The following is a 12,042-nucleotide window of genomic DNA, read 5'->3' as shown; positions in this document are numbered from 1 at the left end:
GATAGAGTTCAGGTCTTTAATTGGTTGAAGGACTAGGTTAAGTCAGGAGAGGGTTTTGTTGTGAGAGATTGAATCTTGGCATGATTGAAACAACGTGCTTTACAAGGAAGTAATTAGCTGCCCTGTGTGATGTTGGGGTCCCGTATTGTCTGTGCGTCACAGTGTTCTCCTGCCATCAAAATTCTCTCAATTAACTACCAGGTTTTTAGGCAGTCCAACTCATGGACTAATCAATCCTCTTGATTAGTCCTTTAGAAAGACTCTTACAAGGTGGCTGTGGAACTTTGGCAAGTTTTCTGCTATCTGATGTGTAAAAATCCATTCTAGTGAAGTACCTGCTATAGTAAGTAACCTACTCAGGGGTTAGCATGGATGAGACCATGTTTGAGTGATGATTGTGATGGAGGAATCCAAAGTTATTCAACTGATTGGGAGCCCCAGTAATCTTATCACAAGCTGCCATGGTTAGTGCTCACTCAGTTATTTACAGTGCCAAACCTACCAAACAGTTTTTATTGCCATTGTCCCTGGCCTATTTGCAATTCATAAGTCACCCCAGTGACAGCAAAACAATATCCAGTCTAGTGATTGCAGACTTTGATTCATATTTTTCTGGTGCCTGTTGAGAATTTATTTTTAGGGTAATTTTGTGTTATAATGATATTGAGCATAACAGTTTTTCAATCTTCGATGGACCCTGGAGGCTCTCATCTCATCTACTTCAGTTAAATTTAAACCCAGGTTTCATTGATAAATGGACAGTTTTCTAACTTGTTCCTAGATTTATAAGCTTTCTAATTTAATTTTAACTATTACCACTATTTTTAACTAAGTTACGAATTACCTCAGTGGACAATATTAATTTCAAATGTGTTGATAACCAGTAAGACCATGCATCTTTCCCCATTTTGTTCTATCTTTCATGTTAAATTGCTTTATAATGCTTGACTTTATCCTCATGGTCACTTGGATTAATGATGCTTGCAGAAGAATGTGTCCAACAGGAGGGTGCTTATTCTGTAGAATGATCAGACTGTTCATTTACAGCAGCCTATATATAAATTAATGCTGACTTGCTTAGTACCCTCATTTAGGACTAATGTGTAGATTTTTGTAACCCTTGATTTTCCTTTACAAGGTCTGCACTTATTGCAATTTAGGCTCTGGTATTTATTTTTGAGATCATTTCTTACATGATGAAGTTCGATTTTTCTTTGAACATATGCCCATTTTATAACATTTCAATTTCTTTAGCATTTGAATGTTGAGGGATAAAGGATATTCATTTTGTTTCTCTTTTTAACATATCTATATTGTAATACATCTTTCAATTTGAGCTGGAGCGAGTTCTCCGGGATGGAATACTTTTCTATTTTTACCACTTAATTTGCATCATGAGTTCTCAAGCTAGGTCTAGCATGGTTCCACTGTGGAATAAAGCACTCTTTCTAAAGTGCTGCTACATTTGGGGTAATTTTCAACTTTGGCAGGGGCATAAAACTAGCAATAGTGGATTGGCCACTCATTAAAGTCATTGGAAAGGAAAATTCAAACAGAGCAGATGCCACTACAGGCGGTTTTCTACCCTGTCAAGTTGAAAATGACTCCCATTGTATTTTCACCTCAATCCCAGAGGAACAGTAACCTGAGGCATGAAAGGTAAAAGAACAACCTGTATCTCAGGACCATTTCCTTTATATTCTCATTCATTAAAAAAAAAGTCATTTACTACATTTGCATTCCTTCAATTAAATAAAGCATTTTAACAACAAACATTTCATTCAAGTGCACAATCCCTTATAACAACAAGCCTTGGAATTCATAGTCCCGCACCAAAGAGTCTATAACCACTTGTGGCTGTCAATCAAACTATGAAATGGCAGGCACACTACTGTAATAATGGATGGTTGTGAAATCAGGCATACAATACTAATCCATTAATGGAAACCCTGAGGCTTATGTTAACAGACAGAGTGAAATAGCAAGCAATCTTTTTTTAAACTCTCTGACATTTCTTCAAAGATTTAAAGGGCTGGACTTAAATGCCTTGAAAGCTTGACAGGTCCCTTAGACAGATTCTTCTGAGTTTTGACAGATCTGTTGACAGTTACAATGAGCTTGACAGTAAAGAGTTAAAGCACTTTTTATGCACATTTATGCCTACTCTTAGCAATTCTAAAGGGCATCTGACCTCCACCGAAGAGTACCGTACCTCCCCCAAAGGTGTCCCAGGACCAGATCCAAAAGGGTATCTTACCTCTCTAAAGGGGTACCCTGGCTTTCCAAATGAATCCACAAAGTTCATACCTGCTCTTACCAGGTCTGATCAGCATACTTCGGGTTTCATACTCCAAGGATACCAAAATCCCACTTGAGTGAAGGCAGGTGATGGTTTAAATGGCCAGCTGCCTCCGTAAAACACACATTCATGAAATGTACCCTGCCCTGATTCCCACACTTATGTAAATGGGATTTGCTATATTCGGGGACAGGACTTAGGACTTTCAGCCACTTCCCCTATTTTTGCCACGAGGGAGAGGCTCTCTGTTTTGGCGAAAATCTGTTTTTTCCTATTGACTTTCAGTTATCTCTTTTTACCATGTTTAACTATTGGTTAGAGGCCATTTGAGAGCAGACATGCAGTGTAGAATGTCCCTTTCTGTGACGTGTTGAAGTACCACACCAGTCGCATCATGATAGCGGTGTCCTGCTCGTGATGTTACTATTGCAGAGCTTGCGTCATACAAGAGGATGTTGTAGTTCTGTACAAGATATCTACCCCTAGTCTGCTAATCCGAGGTTTTAAAGCACAAGGCAACAAAGCAAGAGATAAGTGGGCGTATAGATATTACCTTCTGTAATGTTTTGACTATCAGGCATTTGAGTCAGTAGAATGCACTTCCCATTTAAGGTCTTTGCTAATTCTTGTGCTGTAATATTTCTTACCTTATTATCTTTTGCTGTCTACTTCTTGCTTTAATTAAATAAGTCAGTCATTAAATTAAAGACACGTTGGGATCATACACTTCATCCACAGTAAACTTGACATAAAAACAGTTACATATTCAGTAGATCATCTATCATTTATTGTGATGCTGCAAATATGGAATCAAAGCAGTGAGTGAACTGAGCATAACAAAATAAAAAAATTGTGGAACTAAGCCATTGAATCCAATAGCCATTCCTGTGGAAGTTGAAATGCTAGGGAATTAAAGTGTGAGAAATTGCTTAGTGCTCAAGAACTGGTAATCCTGTAGCACACAAAATCAATTTTGTTTGAATATACTGAAAATCTTTATCCCTTAAGCTCTTTTGATAGAATATCGGATTGGGCTAACCAGTTCTCCCATTCTTTTTTCAGGTAAAAATTTTAAAAAAGGAAACAAAACAAACTTGTTTTGTTTATCCATGAAAGTGGAAATTATTTATTTGTAATGAAATTATGGAATATTTAGCAATTTGTCTAACAAATTTAACTCTATAAAATTCTGCTTTTGCGTGGATGTGCTGGATGTAACCTTGTTCTGTGAGCAATTGTGAAGTTCACCTGGAGGACCAAATCAAGTCAAGACAAGAGACCTTAGTCTTTCTGTATTTTTAAAGAAAAACTTAGCTGTGCTGCCTAACAAATATCTTTGTTTGAAAAACATTGGTGCAAAGGTTCCTCGTTTGTGTGCTAGTTTTCAGGCTATTAAAATCGAGGGAAAGGAATGGAGACCCTGGTTGGCAAACAATGCACATTTCCGCTAGCCGGGAATAGAAGGTACAGAAGCATCTCCATGGCCAGAATTTTACATTGAACGTGACATGTCCAACCTGGAATCGCGTGAGAAGTTGGTGGGCACACATCCTGATGTCATGGTCTCACACGCAACATTACAGTCGGCGGGCGCGCATGAGAGTCGGAAGCGCACCCACTGACAATTAAGCGGGCAGTTAAGCCCATTAAGGAGCCAATTGTCAGAGATTTTACGTAGCCCATCCGCTGTTACAGTTAGCGAACGGCAGGTGGCCTTCTTATTTTCGCTACAATCTCCATCCAGGGCAGGATGAAATGTCCGGAGTTAAATAAAATAAAAGAAGGATGAAGTGCTATGTGATCTGCTGTTAGGTGCTTGAATTTGCAGTCTTGACACAGCTTGCTCCACAGCAGCTGAGTGCCTGCCCGCACCCTCATTTCCCTCGGTGCCCGCCCTCTTCCCATGCCTCCCCCTTTGGCAGCGCTGAGCCTTTCTCAGCCCATTTTTCATGCTGGCTGCCAGTGAATTGGCCAGCCAGTATGAAATCGCGGTTGGGGGCTGATCACGGTCGGAAGCGCACATCGTGTCTGCTTCCGGGCCCACCGACCGCGTGTGCCCGACAAGCGCAAGATTCAGCACCATTTCTGGACTGAAGCCACAATAAGAACTTTGACTAAATGGTGCTGGCCAAACTGAACATCATTGAGCAAGCTATTGGCAAATGTGTTGTTTGATGGGATTATTGATGACTTTTTCTATCATTCTGCTGATGATTGGGTGGAGCCTAAGAGGGCAATGATTGGTTGGCTATGTTGGAATTATCCCAGCTACATTGCTTAAGACCTGCTCAGCAGAGCTAGCCACTCCCCTTCTAAACCTGTCCCAGTACAGCTGTAATACTGGCATTTACTCAACAACTTGAAAGATTGCTGACAAAATGTAGGGTAAGTCTAACGTGGCCAATTACTGTTCCATGCAATCATCCGTAGAATGATAGAACTCATTAATAATCTCATAAAATGTCATCTGCTTGCCAGTAGCTTGCTCACTGATGCTCAGGTCAGGCTCTGCTAGATCATAGCTTTGATCCAGACAGGATTCAAGAGTTGAATACTTTGAGATCAAGGCAACCTATGACTAAGTATGGCACGAGGAGCCCTGAAAAAAAGGAGCCTAAGGGAATTTCTAATCCCCCCAACCCCAGTGACTGGAACCATACCTAACCAAAAGGGCAATGGTTTTGGTTGGAGGTTTATCATCCAGCCCTAGTACATCATTGTAGGAGCTGCTCACAGAAGTGTTCTTGGCAATCATTTTCAGTTTCATTATTAATGACATCCCTCTGTTATAAAGCGTGGTGAGGTTTGTCGTGATTACAGATTTTTCACCTCTTCGGATAGATTGTGGCAACAAGCACATTGACAAAACCAAGTGCAAAGGCCTCACTAACTATTCTTCTGGATGATTCTTCAGAAGGAGCATGAGAGCAGTTTCACACTGCAAAGTTTTATTGGTACATCTGCTAACAAGATACCAACCATATTTGCAGGTATTGTTACATCCACTTGGCAAAGCTTTGGGGAGCTGCCTTCACAGGGTCTGAGCTCACAGACACCTGCTGTTAAAATGCACCATGACCCAGGACAGCATTGGTCACCTCTGGCCTTAAATCTGCTGAGTGGTCTTCCTTTTCCTTCATATTTTGATGTTGCTTCTTAATCTGCAATGAAAGAAATTGTGCGTATATAGTGCCTTTCACATCCCAGGGACATGCAAAAGTGCTTCACAGCCAATTAGGAACTTTTAAAATGTAATCAAAGTTTTAATGCGGTATGATGCCTTCTGATTTTTATCCCCCAGTTATGACAGCCTTTTAATTTTCACTCATTTTTTTATTTTTCTTTCCTGCCATTAGTATGCTTTTTACACTTGACCTGGATCTGTGATTAATGATGCAAATGAACTTACTGAGAACATTTGAACGTTGTTAGCACATTACTATTCAAGTGCAGTTAGCACCCATTCTTCACTTTTTTCTTCACTTGGAAATTCATCCCAATTATTCCACTTTTTTAATACTGTGTATACACCAGCATTTTCTATAGAACATTGTGGAATTGAAACGAACAGAAAACAGCCAAGAAACTTATCTTATTTCAATAAGTTACTGCTGATTGTTATTCTCAAAAGATCTTGGAGTTCTGCTGATGCGAGAGATGAAGCAGAGAGTGTTAATGACTTGTTTTTCCCTGACCCTTCCAGGCTGTAAGAAGACAGAAAGTCCTTGAGCAGAGCATTCAATCAGCACAGGAGACAGACAAAACCCTTCGTTTAATCCAAGAATCTCTCGCATTGATTGACAAACAGCTAACGTCATACATTGCTGACAGAATTGATGCAGCCCAGGTCCCTCAAGAAGCTCAGGTATGTCAGAAGGCTATTTACTTCCAGTTAGATTGCAAATCAGCAGAATATCTTCATTTTTTTCAGAATTAAGAAAACGTTGTTTCCTAATTAAAAGTAAGAGAGGAATTAAGCAGACCTATTGTTTGATGGATTTCCTAACTGCACATAATTAAGGCATGACATTCTTTATTGCATTTGTTCATTCTTCCCATGTAAAGCACAGGACCTTTAAAAAAAATTGGTGCTCTGACAGAAACTGTACAAGCATATTGCCTCTCCTAGTTACGCTGCATATAAGACATCATTCTAGTATTGCATTTCAATTATCTTTTTTTTTTCTGTTATTGGCAGCAGCTTGTTCATGGTTATCCAGTTTCCTTTCAAATCACTTAACTGTGCTGTCATTCATGGTTCATCTTCTTTCCTTGCCAATTCATGGGTACCTGGAGCCTGGAGGGGTCTGTTCACTCTGCGCTTTTTTCGTTCTTCATATCAATGACCTGCCCACTCCTCCGGTACATCCATGCCGGAGTTGATGTTTCCACTGTGCGTACATCAATTACATTTCTATTGCATACCCCAGGCCTCGCCATTTTTATTCCTCATTTTGACTGATGCTTGAATAATTTTCATGATAACTATATTCTCTCCCTGGCTGATTTTAATCCTTTAAAATTCAAAATTGTGACCCTATCTTGACATCCTCAAGTGCAAAGCCACATAATGAGGCATGGTCAACGCTGTATCTTCCTGTTTCAACAACTTTCCTCCATTGCCTAGCTCAGTGGGACTGCCATTGCTTGATTCAACTCTTCTGTATCTGATATAGAAAGAGCACCTCTCGTAATGGCTTCTCTAACTGGTCTCACACTGTTACTTCTGGAATACCCAAGAATCTATTCTTGGCTCCTTCCTCTTACACATTTACATTTCCCCCCCCCTTAGCAACATCATCTGCAGTAATGGGGTCAGCTTCCACATGTATGCTGATGACATCAAGTTCTAATATTCCACTTCCTCTCTTGACCTCTACACTGTTTGCCTGCCATCTAGTCATGGCTAAGCTTCAATTTCCTCCAGCTGAACATTGAAAAGACTCCAATGTCTCCTCCACAAGCTCAGTTTCCTCGCCAATGATTACACCCCCTTCCCAGCAACTGCCTCTTGCTGAATCAAATTGTTCAAAACCTCAGCACTCTGTTCATCCCAAACTGAGTTTCTGAATTCTTATCCTCTCCTATAATAAAGATCATTAGCTGGAATTTTGTGTTGGACTCAGGAAATGTGAGTTGGGCCTTTTCCCAAGTTTGAAAACCTGAACCCTTCACCTCTGCCCATTCCTGCCATCGTTTCATCTTCTGGGTGGGCAGTGTTTGGATTTTCCAAGTGTGGAGGCAGTGTCAGAAGGTGTGGATGCCGAGGCAGGCCAGTTAGAAGGCCTACCTTGGTTCTCAGGAACATCGGTCCAGCATAATCATTCTTGTGCTCCATAACCTTCAACCCCCACCCATCCCATGCCCTTTCCGTGCATCTCATATCTCTCATGCCACCCTATGCTCCCTCATGCCACCATGTCTCCTCATATCTCCATGCCACCAGATGACCTCCTATGCCTCCATGCAACCCATGTATCTGACTAGCCACTCACCCAACATCTACTATGGACAGACCTCAGGATATCTTTGAAATGGACATTAAAGAAAAATAAACTTCTAACAATCTAATGAAGCTGTCATATTCAAAGACACTTCATACTGGAAAAAACCTCTCCTCCATAAAACCCATTCAAAAAATGTAAATTCCCTCAAGTCTGTTGTAAAAGCACTTATCTATTTATTACACCAAAGATGGATAATCCTTTATCATAGAATCACCATATAGAAGATGGTCATTCTGTCTGTGCCATCTCTCTAAAGGAGCGATTCACCTTGGGCTATTCCTATACCTTCTCTTCGCAGCCCTGCATGTTTTTCCTTTTTTAGATAATAATCCAAATTCCTCTTGAATGCCTCAATTGAACCTGCCTCCTCCACACTCTTGGGCAGTATATTCCAGAGCCTAACCACCTGCTACATAAACTTGTTGTTTGAACAAACATTGTGAAATTGACAGCAGAGATCAGAGAGCCTGAAATGTTATTCAAACAGTGTTTTCTCTGGGACTCAGGCATTTTACTACTCTAATAGTTGTCTGGGCTCTCAGATAAGCATACATAATGAGGCTTGGCTGAGAGCCCAGACACCCATTGAGCTTATTGAATCAGCTATACCCCAGAGAAAACATTGTTTGATTGCCAGTTCAGGGTCTCTGAAATCAGCTGCCAATTTCACAATGTCTGTTTACACAACAAGTGGTTTCAAGGGTTTGTGGTTTTTGTTATTGATACTTTAAAGGATCTGGATGATTGACTTTTATTAGCTTGTAGTAAAATTACTTTTTTTCAACATAGGAGAAAACTTTGAATGAATTACAATTTTAAAGCTTTTATTGACACACACTACTGTTACTACAGAGTTAGTTGGTTTTAGACAGTGTATAGTGGGTCAAATGGGCATGGAACTACCTTAGTTTGGCATGGGGGGGCATGAGGGACCATAGAGCTTGGTTGGAAGGGGAGAGCTTGGCATAGGGGGCATGAAGGGCCATGGGGAGTTAGTGCAAGGGCAGAGTTTGCTATGGGGTGTGGGTGGAAGGGCAGGTCTTGGCAGGGAGATGTGGGTGAAAGGGCAGAACTTGGCATGGGGAGGCATGAGGGGCCAACAGGGTGTGAGTGGAAGGGCAAGAGGTTGGCATAGGGGGCACTGAAAATCCAGGCCAAAAATCTGGCCTCACATCTCCCCATCTAAGTAACATCATCTGCCTCTGTTTCTACCTCAGCCCATCTGCCACTGAAACCCCCGTGCATGATTTTGTCACCTCTAGACTCTCCTGGTTGGCCTCCCACAGTCCAGCAACTTCTAGTGGTCCCACTCTCTGCTGCTCTAATTCCACACCCATTCATCATTCTAGCTCTTACTGAACTATAATGGTTCACAACTTTGCAGTGGCTTAAATTTAAAAGTTTCCTTCTTTAAATGCCTCCATAACCTTTTTCTTTCCTATTTTTTTGTAACTTCCTCAATCACACTCTCATTTCCTCTGACTGCAGTCTGTTGTGCAAAACTCCGCTTACCTCACCATTGGCAGGCATGTTGTCAGCTGCCAACATCCCACTCACTGAAATTGCCTTCCTGTCACTACCCTCTTTACTTCAAAAACTTCCTTCAAACCTACTTCTTTCATATATCCTTTAGCTCAACATATGATTTCTTTACAGCCTTGCTATATACCCAGGTTAAAAGAGACTAAATAAATGCAATTTATTGCTGTTAACACTTAATTTACAATGGGAAAGAGTAAGATAGCTGTGGTGAAATATTGTTTGCTTGTGGGTCTTATTGCTTGCCCAGGGCAATGCTGATGATTAGTTGACCAGTTAATTATGTAGTAGTGTACATGATCAATGTTCCTGTTAAAGCTGGCCGATTGGTGGCCGTGCAGCAAACTGGAAGGTACCACAGATGGCTTATTCTGAGAAGAATAATGTGTTTACATGACCACGCAAAACAATTTAAAGGAACGGGCACCAAAAAGAAAGGGTCACACGCACCAACTCAATTTCAAAGGAAACATTGTATATGATATTGTACCTACAGTCAGCTGTACCCTCATGAAGTACTTTTTTGTTGCTGAAGCCATTGGCATTTTCAGTTGGTTCAGTACGACCATCGTTGTGATATCAATTCATATTGAAGATATCCATGCATTTGGTAAAAATGCAGGGATCCTTCATGTTGCGGTTTTCCATAATTAAATGATTCAGTTCACTGGACTGGGAAAACAGGTTGGCTGTGACCTGCATATTGTGGTTGTGCACTTCATCAATATCTCCTGCTGTTGCTTGGAAGTCACAAGAACATAAAACTGTAAGGTAGCAGTTGATGTGACAGCCACTGACAGAGCAGTCCCAATCCTCGTTGTAAGACACTGCAAACTTTTGTAACTGTCTGCTTGACGAACAGTAGACTCTACGTGCATATTTTAAGGGACAAATCCAAAGACAATTGCTTTTGGTCTGAATAAAAGAGTGCTGTCACAAGAGTAGATCCTACTAAATGACCTGCAACTGTCCTATAGACCTTCTCTTGAACTTGCAAATGATGAAGGAATGCACACATTAATGGTTTCCTGGGAAACAGTCACATGTAGAAGATGGGATACAGCATTAAGAATCACAGAAGCAAAAAATGTTGATGGTACAGAAGGAAGCCATTCGGCCCATTGTGTCTGTGTTGAATGGTGGACTCTCAATTTATGGAACACAGTGTAAAGAAATGGACTGAAACAGGTATAACGAAACAGAACAATCATTAGTTACAGTTAAAAAATATTAACTCAGCTTGTTACGGACGCAGAGACGTGGTGGGATAACTTTTCCTCTTTATTTCTCACCTCTCAGCTGACCATAACAAGATATATTTTTAAGAAGGAGCATTTTAAACCTTTTGAGTATTTAAATAATAGATACAAACAGGTTTTCTGGTAAGTTTAAATCAAGAGAAAGGTTAAATGTTTATTTACACAATACCCAAAATATAAACGCAACAAACTCCCTCAAACACACACACACACCAGAAAAGAGGAGTCCTAGCGATGAAATATGCAGTTAGATTAGTAACCGAGTAACAAGGAACAAGTCACGTATTCTTAACTAGTCCTTTAAGATGAAAAGCGTTGCAGGCCTGAAGGATTTTCCCGCTTCATATGAAATTGTGGCTGAGCTTCTGTTGAAAATAAATATAATCTTGCAGGTGAAAACAAATTAGCCCCTTTCATTGCCCATGATGACTGTCTTTTAGAGGTAGCGTTCTTTTTTCCCTTTACTGGGCGTGATCCTTCTGTGCTGCGGGTCCTAGATTGCTTGCTGGGTTCTCTTATGGAGTAATAAGGTTTCGATCCCCTCTCCTGCTAGTTTTGGTTATGTGAAGGCTTTTCCAACTGGCCCCATGAAAGACCTTATTTAACATTCAATTTTCATGGTAGCCATTGTCTTTTAAATCCCTTCCTTCCATTGAAATGGCAAGGGGCAGCCCATTTGCACCTGGAAAATCTATTTGAAGCTTTTAGTAATTTCCCAGAATTATTGTCTCTGTCTGTTCAGAAACCACAAAAAGAGGTCACCTGACTGTCTAGAAACCATTTTGAGAGAGTACAGTGTCCATTATTCCATGATACTTCCTTTTTAAAAATACATACATTGCTCAATTATCTTTACGGGCATAACATGACTGTCACAGTCTCTAGAGTGGAGCCAAAATGGCAACTGTGTCTCCCATTCAGCCTCTGTTTAAAATACATTTTTTCCTAATTCCTTATTCTAGAGCAGAATATCTTGAGCAGTGCATGGTATTGCAAAAAAGAAATCAGGTATTTAATTTAGCAAGGCTTATACTTTTTTTAAAGAAATAAAATTCATTTAAAAGAATGTTTTTTAAAACCATTGCTTCCCCCAAACCTTGAACTTCTTCATTGATCTTGTCATCCCATGTACAGGATTATAGAAAAAAATCTACTTGATCCATCAGATAAATAATGGATTTGATTCTTATTCCGGGTGTGTCTCATAGCATGAATAACATAAAGTATAAACTTCACAGCAGTCAAAAGAAGTCACTTTAAATTCAATTCAGCAAATCTTCTATTTGAAGGCCCCAAAAATGCTAATTGCAATTTTTACTGTAGCAATTAGTTTTGGCAAGTATTGTTGATTTGTGTAAAAACAACACTGAGGCCTCCATGTACCTACTATTGGTATTTTTGTGGTAAGCAATAAATAGAATGTGCTTTGAACACCACC

At 40.2% G+C, this 12,042-nt stretch overlaps 1 protein-coding gene across 6 annotated transcripts in view; it reads left to right on the top strand.

The window, feature by feature from the left end:
• The window catches only part of dmd (dystrophin), a 1,945,510-nt gene that overhangs the window by 842,028 nt on the left and 1,091,440 nt on the right, over window positions 1-12,042 (top strand). For all 6 annotated transcript variants that reach the window (XM_078559857.1, XM_078559853.1, XM_078559852.1 and 3 more), the window contains exon 29: window positions 6,003-6,164. In XM_078559857.1, the coding sequence (XP_078415983.1) occupies window positions 6,003-6,164 (162 nt within the window). The remainder of the gene's footprint in view (window positions 1-6,002; window positions 6,165-12,042) is intronic.

Source organism: Cetorhinus maximus, chromosome 16 (assembly GCF_964194155.1).
Source record: "Cetorhinus maximus chromosome 16, sCetMax3.hap1.1, whole genome shotgun sequence".
Classification (NCBI taxonomy): Eukaryota; Metazoa; Chordata; class Chondrichthyes; order Lamniformes; family Cetorhinidae; genus Cetorhinus; species Cetorhinus maximus.
The sequence above is the reverse complement of the archived record's forward strand: the minus strand, read 5'-3'. Positions and strand labels throughout refer to the sequence as shown.